The sequence below is a fragment of the Nelumbo nucifera genome, chromosome 2 (assembly GCF_055504915.1).
Source record: "Nelumbo nucifera cultivar China Antique chromosome 2, China Antique-T2T, whole genome shotgun sequence".
Classification (NCBI taxonomy): Eukaryota; Viridiplantae; Streptophyta; class Magnoliopsida; order Proteales; family Nelumbonaceae; genus Nelumbo; species Nelumbo nucifera.
The window spans coordinates 52,561,317-52,582,217 of record NC_142650.1 but is presented as its reverse complement, the minus strand read 5'-3'; the positions used below and the strand labels follow the sequence as shown (position 1 = coordinate 52,582,217).

At 41.2% G+C, this 20,901-nt stretch overlaps 1 protein-coding gene across 4 annotated transcripts; it reads left to right on the top strand.

Annotated features, from left to right (window-relative positions):
- The first annotated feature begins 1,206 nt into the window (after positions 1-1,206).
- On the top strand, positions 1,207-20,454 carry LOC104601188 (Cysteine proteinases superfamily protein). 4 transcript variants are annotated; one of them, XM_010264434.3, is made up of 8 exons: positions 1,207-2,411; positions 2,544-2,697; positions 2,869-2,956; positions 4,579-4,642; positions 12,734-12,839; positions 12,963-13,017; positions 18,951-19,004; positions 20,119-20,454. In XM_010264434.3, exons 1-8 carry the CDS (start codon positions 2,390-2,392, stop codon positions 20,257-20,259), a joined length of 684 nt encoding a protein of 227 aa, XP_010262736.1. In that variant the 5' UTR covers positions 1,207-2,389; the 3' UTR covers positions 20,260-20,454. The 4 variants fall into 4 exon arrangements, with proteins under 4 accessions (XP_010262736.1, XP_010262735.1, XP_010262739.1 ...); XM_010264433.3 differs by having other exon boundaries at positions 2,253-2,411; positions 20,098-20,454; XM_010264437.3 differs by lacking the exon at positions 12,963-13,017 and having other exon boundaries at positions 2,253-2,411.
- The last annotated feature ends 447 nt before the right edge of the window (positions 20,455-20,901 follow it).

Genomic DNA, 20,901 nt, shown 5'->3' with positions numbered 1-20,901 from the left:
AGCGGAATAGTGAACTGGCCGATGCATACCGTAGGACCTTGGGGGAAGGTTGATTGCTGGGCTTGCCCCTCGGTGACGTTCATCTCAACTCTTTTTCCAGTGTGGCTAGAAGATGCCATTGAGGTTGAGATTAAGTTTGAAACTGTAGAGAGATAGGGATGACCTTTTGATCGTTTCCCACAGACGACGCCAATTGATGGTGCACGATCTAACTACTCCTAGCTGGAGGGCGATCCAAACTCCAATTGGGTGGCGAGCTGGATCAATCTACAAAACAATGGATCAGAGAAACCCGGGGTAGCTAACCCGGTGAGGTCGCTCCGATGCTTAAGTCAGTACTTATGCTGTGAATGCAAGCTGAATGCTTGAAAGCTTGAGTGCTAGTTAGTAGAATAATCACGCGTACCTTTGCCTTGAGGTTTCATGTCTTTATATACTGGAGTAGTCGTGGGTTTTACGAAAGAGATCCGAGATTTCCGGGTTGTGGAGATAAGGTTTTTTTCGTTTTTGAAGGAGAGCAATATGTTGATAAGGTTTATCGTTTACCTCTGATTTAGGCGGAGCCGGGACGAGTTCTCATCGTGATCTCAAGAAATTCGGGATCTGTTGGCTCATCGTGATTTCAAGAGATTTGGGATCTGTTGGGGAAGCCTTTGGAGTTGGTTCTGTAGCGTTTCGGCTCATTATTTCCGACCTGGAATTTCGATTCTTTAGTCCTGAACTGGATTCGGTGTCGAGGTGCCTCTACACCGAGGTGGGTTTTGGATCGAGGTGGCTGAGTACTCGAACTCCAAATGTTGCAAATTGGGCTTGCATGGCTGAATTGTCATCCTTTAATCAAATTACACCTATGTGTCCCCTTCTTGCTAGCCTAAAGGCGGAGGCGAGACGGTTTGATGCTAAAGAGGCAAGGCTTAAGCCTTAAATTAAAACTTAATGTTCAAATCTTTTCAAGATTACTTGTATGAACTATGAATTAGATCTTTTCAAGATTGTTTAACCATTGTTGATTGTTCAAATATTTTCGGAAGTTTCAAATAAATATTGAAATGAATTAGACTCATTTCCATATCTGTCACGATAAAACTTGTCGTAACACCACAAGAGCTGTTCATGGAAGATGACAAAACGGATCCAGATTCAATATATACTATGAGTTTCACAACATCGCAACATATATCCAATCATCTCATCATTTATCGTAGCACTTACTATCCGAAAGTGAAACTGAAAAAAACTAGCACGCCACCACCTTTGAGTCTCTCACCTCCCTCAAATCTGCCACCCAACATCTTTGATTTCGGGGGTTATTTGCTCTGCGAGAGCAACTCCTCAACGATGGACTCCTGCACACGCAGTGTGGGACACTGACCTATGTGGCCCTCGAGATTCTAAGGAAAAAAGGGTACAACGGATCGAAAGCGGATCTCTGGTCTTGTGGAGTCATTCTCTACGTGTTGCTCACCGAATTCCTTCCTTTCCAGGACGAGAACATGATGAATGAAGATGTACCTGAAAGTTTTCCGAGCAGCACCTACATGTTGCTCTGGGTGAAGGAGCGAGCGATGGAGGCTGAGCAGATCTGCAACACCTCAAATCCCTCCGATTCATTGTCGTTTGGTACGGGTGAAGGAGATCCAAATCTGCAACACCGATTCTTATATCGGTGAAGAAGCTTGCGACATGGAGGCTGAGTAGAGCACCCAGATTGAAGACTGATCGGAGAAGGGGGAAAGTTAAAGACCGATGGTAGGTACGAATAGACGAGAGTGAAATCGGGAGGAAGAAGAAGAACAAGGAAAGAGAAGGAGAAGAAGAAGAAGAGAGAAGGAGAAGAGAGAGAGAAGGGGAAGAAGAAGGAGAAGAGAGAGAGCGCGAGCGAGCGAGAGAAAAGGAGAAGAAGAAGAGAGAAGGAGGAGAGAGACAGGGAGAGAGTGCGCGATGTAATAAATACATCGAAAATTTTCGACGATAACATGTTTTCGGTGTAAAATTACATATTTACCAAATGTTTGTAAAATCCAATCGGAGTGTAAAGTTTATCCCGTTCGATTTTACACCTCTACAACGCAGCCTTAAAATTAAAAGATTTCTTAAGGTTCTTAATTTTCAAAACAGGTTTTTTCAGTTTTCAAAATCACCTCAAATTTTCAAAACCAGATGCGACTGTTTTTCCAGTGGGCATTCATGAATCATGACACAAAAACGCTCTTTTCGTTTCGAGAACTCAAAGAAAACAAAAACGATCCACGTACCGAATACTCTCCAGAATGAGTCTAGACAAAAGGATTCTTGTTGTGCTGGCTCTGCAAAGCGCTCCTCGAATCGTCAAATTCGAAAATTTCAGGATTAGGGCATAGATAGAAGGGAAAAACACTTTGTGTTTCCCATGGCGAGCAAGCCTTCGAACGGTAACTTCTACTGACCTGCGTTACTGTCTTCTTATGCATTTAGTTTGCATCACCTGAGAAGCCATAAGTTTTACTTCTCAGTTTGCTGGTAATGTTTCCCGCCTTCTTTAATCGAGCTCTCCTTTGTCCCAGAGGTTTTCCTGCAGCAGCTGAAACAGGGAATTGCTGAATTCGAGCTCGCCTCTTCGCCGGTTACTCCGATTTCTAGTATGATATGTCCTAGATATCCGTCGCCGTTTCTCGGTGGTGGTGGTCACCGGTTCTTCGCTAGAATAGGATCATCTCTGTAGGTTTTTTCCACTCAATTGTTCTTCAAATGGTTCAATTAGCTTTTTGAAACAAGTCAAAATAAAACTGTCTCAAGTTTTTAAGCTCTTTTTCCTGTTTATTTTCCCTTCTATACACTTTATGAGCAAAACTGGCTGAACTCATTTTGTCCATACGAATGCGTTTGAAGGGGTGGAATTTCACCAGCATTGAAGAAGGTGGAACATTTCTCTGTTCAGAAAGTTACTGGGGATGGCCGTTGTTTGTTTCGAGCACTGGTAAAATCTCGATTTTTCTATTACAAATATCAGTGGTAAGGTGTGGAAAGTTTTAGAATATTATACCATGAATTGACCATTTCTAATGCATATGTTTGATTGTCTATAGCGAGAGAAATTTATTAGATTGTTTCCCATGAGATTTGCGGCGGGGTGGGTGGTGAAGCAGAGGTGTATATCTGGAGTTTTATGTGACTGAAACTTACCAATTTAACCAAGATTCTATTTGTTTCACCCTAGAAGGGGTGGAAATCTTTTCAACCTTTTAAATTTCAGTTATATTTTTGGCCCTTTTACGGTCAAATTCCACCCCTTTACGCGAAGCTGCATTCTTTATCCAAAAAATGGACACAAAATTTTCCACGCTGAAATATTCAAGCTATTATTTTTTTCCTTCTTTTTGTAGCAAAAACTTTGCTTTTCACCCATCTTAATTTTGCTTTGAAGTGATAAGGAAGACAAAGTTTCCATCCTAAGAAAGGCAAAAATATACCATGACGTTTCAGAATGAAAAACATCTCCATCCATTTTGTGTTGAAATAGATAGAGCCTAAAGGGAAAATTTTACCTGACCACTATAAGACCAGCTGTTTTCTATCGTACAAAATGTTGGGGAACAAAGAAACTATAATGTGCGTATATCGAGCATAACTAAAATTAGGATGTTGAGATGATGAATGCCATATCTTGATTCTTGAAACATTGTAAGTGAATGTGCTTGGAGAAACCCAGAGTTATCCTCAATAGGAAATTAGATGAGGAAACTTAGCAACAGATGAATGTTGATGTGCAATAAGCAGTGATCAGAGGTGTCTTGATGCAACTTGATGATCAGAAAGATCAACAATGAGTTAAAACTTTTGAATGTTTCGAAATTGTATCGAGCATAACTAAAATTAGGATGTTGAGATGATGAATGCCATATCTTGATTCTTGAAACATTGTAAGTGAATGTGCTTGGAGAAACCCAGAGTTATCCTCAATAGGAAATTAGATGAGGAAACTTAGCAACAGATGAATGTTGATGTGTAATAAGCAGTGATCAGAGGTGTCTTGATGCAACTTGATGATCAGAAAGATCAACAATGAGTTAAAACTTTTGAATGTTTCGAAATTATCGGTCATTCAAGACTTGATTTTATATTGTTTGTGTTTTCTGCAGCAAATCGGGTTTCTTGTTAAATACTCCTCCTTTTGGGATCAGAAATAGTTAATCACAATTTTATTAATTTATAGCATTGAAACAACTCTCAGCATCCCATAATGTTTGGGAAGGAGAGAAGAAGGGAAGCATAAGGCCGATTAAACAAACACAATAATATAAAAACCAGTCTTACAAAATGCCTGCCCCCTAAACAAAATTCTCCCTTCTAACCCCTGCCCTGATCAGAGAGTCTGCCATGCTTTTACTTCCCTTGGAATCAACTTGTTAGATGCTTTGTTTACATATTTGTTGGAGTCGGTGAAAGTACTAGTTGTAGATTGCCTCATTTCTTGATACTTCTATTCACCTTAAGGTTTATTTAGACCTGTACTTTATTTAAGCAATTTTCATTTCAAAAATCTCCCTTTATATTCCAGAGAAAGTTACTATAGTTTATGGAATCTTATGCAACTGACAGGTGAAAGGAATGGCTATCAACAAGGGCATTACTCTTACTCATCGGGAAGAGAGAGATGATGCAGGTAAGATGGGAAGCTTCTGTACTATTTTTTTATAGTTGTAATTCCCAACTGATTCCTCCTCCATGATTTTGTCATTTTAGAATTCCGTTGCTCTAGCATCTACTTACAGACATTCGTTATGGCATGTGCATTTTTGTATGCAAGCATGGTTCCTATACACTTGACCACTAGAGATTGCAGCTTTGCAGAATTGGAACTCACTCTTCTATAAACAGGTTGAAGTGGTGATAGTAATTTTAAGTGACGTCGGAAGAACACTATATGCATTTAGTTTGACTATTCCTTACTTATGAGTTATGTCATGCAAGTTTCTGTTTCACGTGAGTAATTATGGTGGCCAAAGTGAGTAATTATCATGCAAAACAGCTGAATGTCTAGGGTCATTATGTAATGGCTGCAACCCTCATAGTATAATGCTAATCTCACATTAAGGGAAATCTAATTGTGTTATGGACGCATTCCTCGGGAAGACATACCATCGCCACCGGCAGCAGCAAAAACCTGACCCACTGCCAGCAGCAGTAATGATTCAGTGATTCTCAGTCTACCCAGTTTGGCAGCAACAGTCTCATCCAGATTAGATTAGCTTATCATGCTTGTTCTTATCTTCTTGTTCTTGTCTTATCTTATCTTGTTAGTAAGTTATCAGATTAGGATTAGCTTATCTTATCCTTAGCAAGATAGAACTGGAAGTCTCCCTATTCAACAAGGAGACTCCCTCAGATTAGGACTCTTGTAATCTCCTATTTAAGGAGACACCCTTATTGAATGAAATCATCAGATTATTCAGTCAACGAGTGAGTTAGAAGAGTTGGTGATCTCTTGGACAAATCACCAAAGGCACCAAGATAGGTTCATCATGAATAGGAAGGAACAAGGGAAAACAGGAGGTTTTCCCCATGGACCGACCCGTGATGAGATCCTATTCTCGGGCCCTCAACAACTTGGTATCAGAGCAAGGCGTCATGGGAAATCTGGAACAGCTACCATCCAGGGTCCACGATCTCAAGCACCAACTCATTGAGACCAGCTCCGAAGTTCGTGAGATCAAAGGCGAAGTGAGGGAACTGCGACGTCTGATGGAGATGTTCCTTTCTAGCAGGGAAAGGAACTCTGAAGGAGGGACAACCGCTAACGACCGCCGACCAGATTTGCCGGAGTCTTCCGGTGAACAGCAGTCCGTTAGCCATGGAGCAGCCGTCGTCCCCAAGTACAGTAGGCTGGAGTTCCCGTTGTACAACGGCAACGGAGACCCCCTAGGCTGGCTGTATCGCTGCGAGCAGTTCTTCCGGAATCAATGGACAGATGACCGGGATAAGGCAAGCCTAGCCACCTTTCATTTAACAGAAGAAGCACAACTTTGGTTTTATCGGATAGAGCAAGAAGAAACCGGGCTCAGTTGGCCCCAGTTTAAATCCTATTGCCTTCTTCGGTTCGGACCCCCACTGACCAGCAACCCACTGGGCGAGCTAATTAACCTTAAACAGACCGGAACAATTGCTGAATACCAGCGACAGTTCCAAACCCTCATCGCGAGGGCATCCTCCGTGCGACCCGACCAGCAAGTGGATATGTTCACAGCATGGCTAGCAGAACCCCTGCGATTGGATGTCGAGATGCAGAATCCCCCAAATTTGGTCACAACTATGAACTTAGCCCGCACATTTGAGCGCAAGCTGCAGCTCAGCTGCGGAATTTTTAATGTGGGTCGTCCACCAAACTCGTGGGTGCCCTCAAGATCAGCAACAACGACCCCCTCTTCTGCTACCAGCCGGGAACTGAAACCTCACACGACCACCACCTCTAGAGAAGTGACAAGTACAGGCAGTAACATGGCCACTCCTCCCATCAAGCGTTTGACCAAAGCAGGAATGACAGAACGTTGAGCGAGAGGTCAATGCTTCAACTGTGATGACCTCTACTCGGCAGGGCATAGATGCAAGGGGATTCCGCCACATTCGAGCCAGAGATCTCTCTCCATGCGATCACCGATATTAAAACCTCTCAGACCATGCAGTTACAGGCACAGATCGCAGGTCAGCCAGTGCGCATTCTCATCGATTCAGGGAGCACACACAACTTCATAAGTGAACATGCCGCCTTGCAGTTAAAACTACCAATGGAACTCCGGCCACAACTACAGGTAGCCGTCGCAAATGGTGAGAAAGTTCACAGTCCGGGGATTTGTAAGGACGTCCCGATACAGGTCAATTCTGAACTAATTCTTGTTGATTTATTTGTACTCATTGGATGGGTTCGATATTGTTCTTGGGGTCAAGTGGTTAATCACCCTAGGGACGATTTTATGGGACTTCAGTGCACTCACAATGACATTTCACCTAAATGGGAAACAAGTTTCATGGCACGGTTGCAGGGTTAAAGAAAAGAGACCACAGGTCCATATTCTTCAGACAGAACTGACAGCTATGGAAAAACTCCTCGCCGAGTTTTCAGATTTATTCTAGGAACCCAAGGGACTCCCTCCTCCCCGAGCTTGCGACCATCGCATCCCTTTAGTGGCAGGGTTAGTGCCAGTCGTTGTTTGGCCTTATCGCTACCCTCACCTACAGAAAGATGAGATAGAAAGACAGTGTACAACGATGCTGCAACAAGGAATCATACGCAAAAGTCACTCCCCCTTCTCTTCACCGGTTCTATTGGTGGCAAAGCAGGATGGAACGTGGAGGTTCTGTGTTGACTATAGAGAACTCATTGACCGGACGATCAAGGATAAGTTCCCTATTCCCGTTGTGGACGAACTACTGGACGAATTGCATGGTGCGCAGTATTTCTCTAAGTTGGACCTCAGATCAGGGTATTTTCAGGTTCGCATGGCTTCCGGTGACGTGAAGAAGACTGCCTTCCGCACCCACCATGGCCACTTCGAATTTTTGGTCATGCCATTCGGTCTCTCCAATGCCCCATCCACATTTCAGTCATTAATGAACGAGGTATTTCAGCCCCATCTGCGCAAATTTGTTTTAGTTTTCTTTGACGATATCCTCATTTACAGCAAATCATGGGTAGAGCATGTGCATCACCTGCGATCAGTTTTCGAGCTCCTGTGCCAACACAAATTATTCCTCAAAAGGTCCAAGTGTTCCTTTGGGGAGCGACAAGTTCTTTATCTCGGCCATGTCATCCATGGGCAGGGTGTGACAGTTGATGGTTCCAAGATTCAGGCTATCAAAGAATGGCCCAAACCTCAATTAGCCAAGGCCTTGCACGGATTCCTCGGATTAACGGGTTACTACCGCAAATTTGTTTAGAACTATGGATTGTTGGCAGCACCGTTAACCAACCTGTTAAAGAAAAATTCTTTCCGCTGGGACGACACAGCAGATGAAGCTTTTCTGGCGCTGAGGACTGCCCTGTCCTCCACCCCGGTCTTGCAGTTACCTAATTTCGCCCTCGAGTTTACTGTCGAGTGCGATGCTTCTGGAGTAGGTATCGGCGCCATATTACAGCAACAAGGGCACCCAATTGCTTTCTTCAGCCGCCGACTGGCCGATCGGCATCTAAAGCTTCCAGCCTATGAGCGCGAACTGATCGGCCTCGCCTGAGCCGTCCAACACTAGAGACCATATTTGTGGGGGCGGTCGTTCGTCATCAGAACTGATCATTACAGCCTCAAATACCTATTAGAGCAACGTCTCACCACTACCCCTCAACAGCATTGGGTTAGCAAACTGCTCGGGTTCGACTTCCGGGTGGAGTACAAGGCGGGGTCCTCCAATCGCGCAGCTGATGCCTTATCTAGGCGAGATGAAGACGCGATGACTCTGTATGGCATTTCCCAACCCCAGATCTCTCTGTTTGACGACATTAAGAAGGCAGCACCACAATCGTCGGAATGGTCACCCTTGGTCCAGAAGATCCATTCAGGCACTGCCGACCCCAATTGGTCGCTTCAAGACGGGTTGGTACTATATAAGGGACGGGTCCATCTTCCGTCCGACTCCCTGTTGATATCCACCATCATCACCAGCATCCATAACTCCACCCATGAAGGCGTTCAGAAAACACTACACCGCATCCAGACTGATTTCCATTGGCGAGGTATGAAAACTTCTATTCGAGATTTTGTCCAGAAATGCTCCACATGCCAACAACATAAATGGGAAAATCTACACCCAGCAGGCCTCCTTCAGCCCCTTTCCATTCCGTCACAGATCTGGGCCGACATCTCCATGGACTTCATTGAAGGACTACCCAAGGTAGGTGGCAAATCAGTTCTCTTCGTGGTAGTCGATCGTTTCTCTAAATACGCCCACTTCATTCCTCTATCACACCCGTACAGTGCCACTTCAGTTGCCCTCGCCTTCTTTACACATTTTTTGCTTACATGGGTTACCAGAATCCATTGTTAGCAATAGGGACCCGGTTTTCACCAGTGCCTTCTGGAAGGAGTTATTCCGGCTGCACGACACCACCCTGGCCTACTCTTCAGCTTACCGGCCGCAGACCGACGGTCAGACAGAGGTGGTCAACCGCACCATCGAAATGTACCTCTGTTGTTTCATCGGCGATCAACTGCGACGGTGGGTGGATTGGCTCCCTTGGGCCGAGTACTGTTACAACACAGCCTACCATTCTTCCCTCGGCATGACCCTACCCATTTGGATGCAATTGATCACTCCTTACAAGAACGCAACGCCCTCCTAGCCGATGTCCACCTTCGCTTGCAGCAGGCCCAACTCCGCATGAAGCTCACCTATGACAAGCACCATCGGGAACTGTCGTTCGATCCAGGACAATTTGTTTGGTTAAAGCTCCAGCCCTACCGGCAACGCTCCTTGCGCCATAGGGTTGCCCTGAAGCTGTCCCCTAAGTTCTATGGGCCTTTCAAGGTTCTACGACGGATTGGCAGTGTGGCCTACCAGCTGGAACTGCCAGCGACCAGCCGGATTCATGATGTCTTCCACATCTCCTTACTGAAGCCATTTACAGGTGTTCCTCCGGACCAAGTTCCCCCCCTACCACCCCTGAAAGATGGCAAACGGGTCCCCCAACCTAAAGCTCTCCTCCGCTCTCGTTTCAATCGAGGAGTTCTTGAAGTCTTGGTGGAATGGTGTAACTTACCATCGGCCGAAGCCACATGGATCCCATTGATAGAGTTCTAGGCCACGTACCCGGAATTCGAGCTTGAGGACAAGCTCTTAGTCCAGGAGGGGAGTAATGTTATGGACGCATTCCTCGGGAAGACATACCATCGCCGCCGGCAGCAGCAGGAACCTGACCCACCGCCAGCAGCAGTAATGATTCAGTGATTCTCAGTCTACCCAGTTCGGCAGCACCAGTCTCATCCAGATTAGATTAGCTTATCTTGCTTGTTCTTATCTTCTTGTTCTTATCTTATTCTATTGCTCTTATCTTATCTTGTTAGTAAGTTATCAAATTAGGATTAGCTTATCCTATCCTTAGCAAGATAGAACTAGAAGTCTCCCTATTCAACAAGGAGACTCCCTCAGATTAGGACTCTTGTAATCTCCTATTTAAGGAGACACCCTTATTGAATGAAATCATCAAATTATTCAGTCAACGAGTGAGTTAGGAGAGTTGGTGATCTCTTGGACAAATCACCAAAGGCACCAAGATAGGTTCATCACGAACAGGAAGGAACAAGGGAAAACATGAGGTTTTCCCCATGGACCGACCCGTGACGAGATCCTATTCTCGGGCCCTCAACAAATTGTATCACTGATTTTCATAGAGACTGACTTTGGTCAATGTGCTGGCTGCACCAATCGAATATTAAGTCATAGTAGTTATCATTTTATCACTTATTAATTGCTTCATCTACTGTAGCCTTTCCTATTTCAATGTGTAGGAATCTATTATGTTGTTGGCCATCTGAATGAACTTGTTGCAGAGATTATTATACATAGTATCTAGGAGTTTGTTCTTGATATATTCAGTGTAGCTTCTCCTCCACATAAAATCTTTTGCCAATGCCTTCACATAAAATCTGCAGAGTTGTACACCTTATGGTTATCAAGAGTAACATCATGAGATGGTTATCCACTATAACATAAGCCATAATCTGTATTCTAGAATCTTGTTGTTGAATGGTTGAAATCACTTGATCACTCACAATAACTCCAACTACACATTTTAAATTGAGTAGATTCAGAAGGGTGTCCATTTATTGATAAACTTTATATCTAACCTTTGGTTATACACAACTTGGGAAGTTGGAACTTTTAGAAGTTATTTATGTATAGTTTAGTGTCTGGGCATAACTTTTTTTCTCTTATTACTTAAGCGAGGGTATTTTTGTAATTGCAATTCATAATATGAGATTAAATAAATATGGGCGGCAGTTAGGAAATCTGTCTGGTTCAATCTCCTCTGCTTTCAGCCCTAATTCTCTTTCTCTCCTCTTCCCTTTTCTCTTCTTTTCTTCTTATTTCTTCCCAGAAATATTTGAGACATATTTTTCCTTTATTTTTATTTTATTCAGGCTGATTAAAGAACTGCCACTGGAGTCTTATTACAGGATCTTATGCAAAGCTTTGTTCTTTGTTCAAGTCTTGCTTGTTGATCTTGATAGTCAAAGGAATCCTGATAGCATAGTTAAATGGTGGACACTGGGGAAGGCAGAAATCTGTTACGTGTTTGCTTTTTTTTGTTTTTTTTTTTTATTTTCTGAAAAACGTAAGAGTGTAATAATTGTGCTAGGATGATAAGTTTTGTTTATATCGTGGTTGTACCTTTAAATACAAAAAACCATAGATTGTAGACAGCCCTTTCCCATACAAAATTATGATTCCCAGGATTTTAGAAACTAAACCTACAAATGCTTGATTTAGAAGCTAGAGCCTAGAGGTAGAGGAAGGCCATTTCTGGGCTTTCAGAAACTCTTGGATTCCTGGGATTAATCACCGAAGCAAATAAATTTGTACAATATATTCACGTCTATGAACATAAAAATCGGGATTCCTGATCTTTCTCATCCATACCTTTCCTATTCCATCTCATGCTTTATTTCCTCTGAAAAGCAAAGCATCATTATAAGAATCTGCTTGCTTGTCAAGTGTTTTTTTCTTTTTTTTTTTTTTTTTTTGGGAGGGGGGGTTGTTATTTCCTTTCTTCGCCTCCTAGTCTAAACAAGGATGTTCTTTTATATATACTGGGCATTACTTCGCATGAATATATATAATATGCCATTTTCCAAGCAATGGTATTTACCCCTTGCAAATAGTTGTAGCAAGCTATTTTATGGTCAACCTCAAAGCAAAAGGTTCCTCTGCTTTTATGATAATAAGAAACTTTTCTTCAGAACTGCATGTGTGAATGATTGTACAAAGACGACTTACACTTTCCTTTGACAATTGACACCTGAACTACCGCTAATTGATCACTCCTTCAGGAAAAAAAAAAACACCTTAGAAGCATACCTTCCATGTTTTCTGCCGTAAATCATTGTTGTCCACTCTGCCGTGTATACACCCCCACTTATCTCAACGCACAATATATCACTTAGTTATTCTTTTGTTTCCCCATGGAGGGCTTACTAAGGACAAGGTCCACAAAACTGGTTGTACACTCAGCAGCTGGATATGGTTCACACTGGTTTAGTTCTCTCATCAGTCAGCTGTAGTATTCTGTTCTCTAATTCTAATTCTTTGGTGTCATATTATGAGTACTTTACTTTGTCTTGAAATATTCTTTAATCTTCACCCTTCTTCTATAACTTGCCTACCGTGATCTGCAACTGTTAGATGACCTTCCCTTCATATCAAACTTTGGGCATCAGATGGAATTATTTAGATGGATGAATGAAGCTACATACACTTGCTTTTTCTGGAAAACTTTTAGCTAGTCTTATCATCTATATCAACTTTAGTTTTGGTAACCTCATTTGTTATTACATCCATTTATATCTGTTTTTTTGTCGTTCTGATGATCAGCATACCATTTAGTCAAGCCCCTTTATCTCCAATGTTTTAGGTGTTTAAGGCATGGAGGTCCTGTTTCTCTTGTAGGAATGTGCAACTAGGAACTAAAAAGTCCCTTTACACAGCTCATTGAAATTAAATTATTGTAAACTGCCATAGAAAGTATATAATTCTTTTAAACATGATGCAGATGAATTGCGGATGGCTGTGAAAGAGGTCATATGTTATGATGATAAAGAACGGAGTCAGTATGAAGAGGCATTGGTTGCAATTACTGTAGACGAATCGCTGAAACGGTGAGCATGTCTGTTTTAGAAGTTGTATAACCATTCTCATTTTTTCTTGAATGCCACTTCATAGGTTTTTACAGATGTTTATGATGAGAAATGGCTATATAATTTTCAAATGCCTTTATTTAGATACTGCCAACGCATTGAAAAATCTGATTTCTGGGGAGGAGAGTCTGAATTATTGGTGAGTACTCTACATGTTGATGCTTTCTCTTTCTAGTAAAAACTATTCTACAATATATCCTAACCATTCTTCACATAAATCATAATGACATGGAGAGTTAAGTTTATGTAGTTTTTCTTTGTTCCTTGTTTGTTCAATTTTGTGCTTTCGAGCAAACTCATCCTTAAAGTTGGTAGGTAGTATGTCCCCTAGACCATTGCTATGTGCTTAAGGCCAGTGATTCATTAATATCAAAGTTCAGTGAAGTTGAATTTCCCGTTATGGAATGTCAAGTGTCAGCACTTGATTTTGTGCCGTGTCCTATAAATCAGGCCTCTGAAACTATCAAAGCACCATTTCCCTTTCTCATCAGAAGCACTATTTCCCATTTAATCACCATAGAATTCCCATTTTGGACCATCCAAGCTCACCAAGGATAGTGGAAAGGCAGTCAACATCTGATGGAGCCCAAGCTGCCTATCTATTCTCACCCTTGGGTGCCCCATATCTAAAACCCCTCAAATGATCAACCATGTTTTATATTATGGCTAAGCAAACGGTGTACATGCATGAACTGATATATAAGGCTATTGTGGAAAAATAAAGAGGAAGAGAAGAAGAAATGAAGAGGGAGAGAAGAAATACTTCTGTATTGATAATGTGTTGATAAAACATGTTGAGCTTACAACTTAAATAAGAAAAGATAGGAGAGACAAACTCCTAGAATCTCTCTCAATTACTCCTAGAATCTCGCTCAATTAGGGATTGATTAAATCTTTCCCTTAATCCTAGGATATGACTTTCCTAAATTTATTCAAATCTGTAATCAATTAAATCAAATCATTCTAAATTTGCAGCAAATCATATCTTTCTTAATTTGCCGCAAATCATATCTTGCCAACACTCCCCCTCAAGTTGGTGCAAAGATATCTATCATGCCCAACTTGCTAACTTGAAGTTCAAATGGCTGCCTCAACAAGCCCTTAGTCAAAACATCTACAACTTGCTGCGTGGTTGGTACAAACGGAGTGCAAATTATTCCTTCTTCAAGCTTCTCCTTTATAAAGTTTTTGTCAATCTCAACATGTTTAGTCCTGTCATGTAGAACCGGATTATGAGCAATGCTGATAGCTGCCTTGTTATCACAATACAGTTTCATAGAAAAACTCACTGGTATCTTAAGATCTGCTAGCACCCTCTTTAGCCAAAGAACCTCACACATACTCCTTGAGCCATTGATCTGAATTCAGCCTCAACACTACTTCTAGCAACTATACTTTGCTTCTTGCTTCTCCAAGTAACTAAATTGCCCCAAAGAAATGTGTAGTACCCCAAAGTTGACCTTCTATTAGTGATCGAGCCTGCCCAATCCGCATCTGTATACACTTCAACCCCTCTCTTCTCATTTTTCTTGAAGAAGAGTCCTTTTCCTGGTGTACCTTTTAGATACTTAAGAATTCGATACATAGTTTCAAGATGTTCTTCGTACGGGGAGTGCATAAATTGACTCACCATGCTCACAGCGAAGGCAATGTCAGGACATGTATGTGACAAGTAAATCAATCTTCCTACCAGCCTTTGGTATCTACTTGCATCTACTGGAACCCCATCTTTAACTTCTCCGAGCTTAGCCTTAACTTCTATCGGAGTGTCTGAAGGTTTGCATCCACTCATTCCAGTTTCTTTCAAGAGGTCTAGAATATATTTTCGTTGCGAAACCACAATGCCCTTCTTTGATCTAGCCACTTCCATTCCAAGAAAGTACCTTAGCTGGCCTAAGTCTTTAATCTCGAATTCCTTGGCTAAGCTCTGCTTTAGTTTGCTCATCTCTTCAATATCATCTCCAGTCAAGATTATGTCATCAACATAGACAATCAGAACCGATACCTTGTCTTTGGTGGATCTTTTTGTGAAAAGAGTATGATCAGATTGTCCTTGACTATATCCTTGACTTTTAACGAACCTTGTGAATCTTTCAAACCAGGCTCTGGGAGACTGGTTAAGTCCATATAGAGACTTTTTTAACTTGCATACCTTAGTTCCAAACTTCTCAGTGAAACCAAGTGAAGGCTCCATATATACTTCTTCTTCCAAGTCTCCATTCAAAAAGGCATTCTTCACATCCAGCTGATTCAGTGGCTAGTCAAGATTAGCTGCAACAGATAAGAGTACTCGAACTGTATTTAGTTTCGCCACTGGAGAAAAGGTCTCAGAGTAGTCCTCTCCATATGTTTGAGTAAAGCCTTTAGCTACTAGGCAAGCCTTGTATCTCTCCAAGGATCCATTTGAGTTGTACTTCAGAGTGAACACCCATTTACAACCAACAACTGTCTTTCCATCCGGCAGATCCACTTTCTCCCAAGTAGCATTCTTTTCCAAAGCTCTCATCTCCTCAAAAACAGCTTCTTTCCACTCAGGAACATTTAGAGCCTCATGGATACTGTTAGGAATGGATACACTAGACACTTGTGAAATAAAGGCACAATATGAAGGTGAAATATTTTTGTAAGATACAAAATTTGACAGAGGATGTTTTGTACAAGACCTAACACCTTTCCTAAGAGCAATGGGAAGATCAAGCTGACTGGAAGAATTAGAATTACTCGGAGGAATATTTTCAGGCATTTTTGGAGAATTATCATGAATTTCATGATCTACCCTCAGATCAGATTCTTGTTGATGTTGCGGAATAGTGCCTCTCCTTTTCAGTGCTAGATGTTCCCTTGAATATACAAGGCCTTTATACTGTTTCACACACATCTCTGTTGTTTCAGCTTTTTCATTTTGAGATGGCATCACCGAAGGTTGTTCATTTTCAATATTTAGTTCATTTGTTTCCACTGATTTTGTATTTTCTGCCTCACTTTCTTTCGGTGACTGGTTGTGAGGAACATCATTATGGACAAATTCAAACATTAAATCAGAACCATTTAAAAGACCATCTTCACTAGTGTTGCTCTCCCCCTGAAGATGGGAGTGTCTGTAGTATGAGGTTCCTTTAAAGAATGTGACATCCATAGTCACAAACATCCTTTTCAAAACTGGATCAAAGCATTTGTAATCTCTTTGATTAGTGGGATAGCCTACAAAAATACATTTATGTGCTTTTGGATCAAGTTTTGAACGTTTAGGATCATGGTTATGAATAAAGGCCACACTTCCAAAAATTTTTAAGGGAATGTTTGTCACTATCCGAGAGTTTGGAAAACAGTCAATGAAAACCTATATGGGTGTTTTAAAATCCAAAATTTGTGTAGGTAGTCTGTTAATCAAATAAGTGGCTGTTAAAACGGCTTCTCCACAAAGATACTTAGGAACCTTAGTTTGAAAACTTAGGGCTCTAACAACTTCAAGGAGATGTTTGTTTTTCCTTTCAGCCACCCCATTTTGTTGAGGTGTATTATTACACGAACTTTGGTGTACAATTCCTTTCTCAGTAAAAAAATTCCCCAACACATTGTTAAAAAATTCCTTTCCATTATCACTTCGAAAAATTTTAATTTGAGTCTGAAATTGTGTTTGAACCATGTTATAGAAAGTTTTAAATACAGTTTCAGCATCTGATTTCTCTTTTAAAAGGAATACCCAAGTGACCCTAGTATGATCATCAATAAAAGTAATGAACCAACGCTTTCCAAAAAGAGTTGCTACTCTAGAAGGACCCCAAACATCACTGTGAATCATGGTAAATGGTTTTGATTTTTTATATGGTTGGGATGGAAAAACAACACGATGATGTTTTGCTAATTCACAAGATTCACACTAAAAACACGAATGATTTTTATTCATGAATAACTTGGGAAATAGATGCTTTAAATATTGAAAGCTAGGATGTCCTAATCGATAATGCCATAACAAAACTTCACTGTCACTAGAAACAGAGATAGAGCTGAAACAAGTTTGTCGGTCTTGCCTTCCAAAGGTTGATTCTTTATTAAAGAGGTAGAGACCACCATCCAGTTTAGCACCCCCAATCATCTTCCCCGAGGTTAAATCCTGAAATTCACAACAAGAAGACCAAAAATTAACCCGACAATTATGATCAAGGGTTAGTTTGCTGACAGATAAGAGATTGTATGATAGGTTAGGAACATGTAGAACATCTTTAAGGTTTAGAGAAGGAGAAATAGACACAGTTCCTTTCCCAGCAACAGTAGCAAAGGAACCATCTGCAATTTTAACCTTTTGATTCCCTGCACAGGGTGTATATGAAGAGAAGAATTGTGAAGTGCCACTCATATGATCAGTGGCACCTGAATCTAATATCCAGGAGCCATTAGATTTGGTACAAGCAATGGCTGCAGTGAAAAAATTACCTGACTGGGCTAGAGAGCAAGATGGGTTAGAATTTCTTAACGATTGAGATTGAAACATTTTATATAAGTGCTCTATTTGTTCCTTTGTGAAAGGAAGAGACTCTGAGGATGATTGCTGCCCTGGATCTGAATTGCTTATTTGAAGCGTGCGGATATCTCCCCCCGACTTGTTGTCACTGTCTAATTTTTTCTTCCAACCTGTTGGTTTCCCGTGCAGCTTCCAGCAGGTTTCCCGAGTATGCCATGGCTTTTTACAATGATCACACCAAGGCCTTTGCTTTCCTCGTTTATCTCCGTCTACGTCTGCACCTCGGGCCACAAGAGCGGACCCTTCATTCTCAGTTTTTGTTTCATTAACATTCTTCAACATCACTTGCCGTCGTGCTTCTCTACGCACTTCTGAAAAAACTTCTCTTATAGTAGGCAAGGACTTTCGCCCTAAGATATGTCCCCGAACCTCATCGAGTTCTTTATTCAAACCAGCCAAGAAGACAAAGACCCAGCCTCTTTTTATCTTCTTTTTGTACCGAGCACTGTCACTCGGACTTTCCCATTCTTCTTCTTCAAATAAATCCAACTCCTGCCAAACAGCCATCATCTCATTATAATAAGCAGTTACTTCACGCTTACCTTACTGCATTTTCCACATTCGGGTATTCAGTTCGAGCAACTGTGAATGATTGTCCAGATTTGAATAGGTTTCCCTAACAGCTTCCCACACATCACGAGCAGTCGACAGGAACATGAATGGTTTTTCAACCACAGGATCCATAGAGTTGATCAACCAGGCGGCAACCATTGAATTTTCAAAATGTCACTACCTGTACTTTGGATCATCAGTGGCTGGCGGTTTCACTTCGCCATTCAAGTAGCCGAGTTTCCCTTTGCCGTCGATCACCAACCGCACGGACTGAGACCACTCAAGATAATTCTTTCCATTCAATTTGTGAATGGTAATTTGAAGAGAATTCTCAGAAAGAGAGATTGTCGCTGACTGAATACCTCCCTCCGAAGATGTCACACCACTGGTAGCATCCGAAGAGGCTGAACCAGAGCCAACCATGGCGGCCTTAAAATTCATGATTGGACCCTAAAGCTCTGATACCATGTGGAAAAATAAAGAGGAAGAGAAGAAGAAATGAAGAGGGAGAGAAGAAGAAATACTTCTGTATTGATAATGTGTTGATAAAACATGTTAAGCATACAACTTAAATAAGAAAAGATAGGAGAGACAAACTCCTAGAATCTCTCTCAATTAGGAATTGATTAAATTTTTCCCTTAATCCTAGGATATGACTTTCCTAATTTTATTCAAATCTAATCTTTCCTAAATTTATTCAAATCTGTAATCAATCAAATCGAATCATTCTAAATTTGCAGCAAGTCATATCTTTCTTAATTTGCCGCAAATCATATATTGCCGACAGCTATACAGATGAAAACCACAATATACATCATTGCTCATACTCACAGATAATGGAATTAATTTGCTGCTTAGTTGTTCAATAAGATATGTGATTTTTATTGGAAGGACTTTAATGTCTATGTTTCTTAATAAGATATTGTTTGCTTCATATGAATATTTCCATATGGCTTTGTAGGTTTAGCATGCCTCTTGACAATTAGTTCCTCTTTCAGGTGTTATCAAAGTTGTGCCAGCAGCCAATCATTGTTTACATACCAGAGCATGAGGTATGTCTTCTGTTTTCCTGAACAAAATAGTTGAAAATGAATGTCAAATGTCTGTACAGATTATACACAATTGTTGCACCTTGCTGCTAAGATGGCAACTTAGAATATATCCATCTGGTTCTCCATGCCACCCTTATGTATTATTTCAGTCTTATAGCACTTTTCTATCTGCATCAAGTACCATATTTTCACCATGTTTGTTTAAAGAAAAACTGAAGAAAATTCAATGGATGTTATCCTTATCAAAAAAACTGTAATACAGGGCCAGGGATCTGTAGATTGGACAACGAAATAAATATATAGCTAATCTGTACAGTCCCTCATTGGATGGATGGTCTGGATCTGCAACGTTAGGCCCTGCACATAGTAGAAAAAACCCCTTCATTGCAGGCATCAAGCAACAATTGCCTTAACAATAACATGAGTTCATAACTTGGGAGGTGATTCAGAAACAAAATTATCACAGTTGAATGATCTTAATCTATCAATTTGACATGCAAATTGGCCATCTCTGTCTGGTTTCTCCAAAGAGTGCATGGTATATGTTCAAGGCTGAGCCCTCCCCATCTTTCACTCCTTGAGGCTCAATTTGAGAAGATGCAAATACAAATATGTACAGTGCAAATACAAGGTTTTGCATTGAACATATTTGTATTTGCACTCTTCCCAAACTGAGCCTAATGAGCAACAATCTTCCCAGATAAATTACCGAGCAAAAGTTTTTGCATCTTTCTGTACAATTTAACCAAGATCCTCATCAAGAATCTAAGAATCACCTTGGAAGCCTCCCTTTCTTTACTGTGCTTGTTTTCTGTTAGATTATGGCTCTTTTAATAACTGGGTACCTTGTACATTGAGAGAAAATGTTGCCACTAGTTGATCTCATCACATATTAATCAATGATGGAATGGGTTTTGACCACAAAGTCCTAGTTCAACTCCATCTTTACCTTTTATGACATCGACTTAAAACTATTTGAACATTGAAATAGTGAAGGCTGTAATGATACTTGTGCTTGAAAATGATCATACAGTTAGTCCCTACTCAATTGTTGAAAAGGTGTTTCTTGTTGCTTTTCATTTACTTATTGTAGACAATATCTACCAAACTGCAGCATAGGGTGGGAGGACGGGGCACTGGTTTTATTCCTATCACAGAGTACGGAGTTGAGTTCAGTAAGACATCAAAGGGAAAACCAAGGAAGGTAGTAAGGCTTTTGTTCAGTGGTAGGAACCATTATGATCTTCTCATTTGAGGGATTTTTTGTGAGCTGGAGGACGAGGTTGTGAAATGGTATTCCTTTTGTGTTGATGCAGACCAGAATTATAGATACACTTGTAAATTGTACACATGAACAAGGTTGTCCATTTCAAGGTAGAACAAAGGATGCATACAATGTATTGGATCCGATTTTTTTTTTTGGAAAAGTAAGTTGCAGCTCACTGCAGAATTCTGAATTGCACTGCAGATCTACAAAATTCAAAATGTCAAATACCCCCATCCTATACACCAATGCCCGCCTGTGAATTGGCATCAATTCCGAGCTGACACCTACCCCAACTGTACTTTGGGCTTAAGAATTCTGACACTGGGCTGAGCTGTCATTCTCCCATTTTTTTTGGGTAACAGACATTCTTCAGTAGTGTGCTTGTGCAAGTTGTGCGAATCCATATGGGCCTTGCTGTGTCTATTGCTTTAAGGTGTAAAACGGGCGGGTTGCCATCCTGGCCCAGAAAGATGTGGGCTGTGCTCCGCCCATGTGCTACAGTACCATGCTGTAACTGTCAAGGTCCTCAAGGATGGCCTACACATCTGGGCCGGCATGAATTAGTGCCAGCCCACGGGCCCGTACCCCTCCCTAGTCCGGCCGGTAGTCCCTACTCATACTCTGGTAATG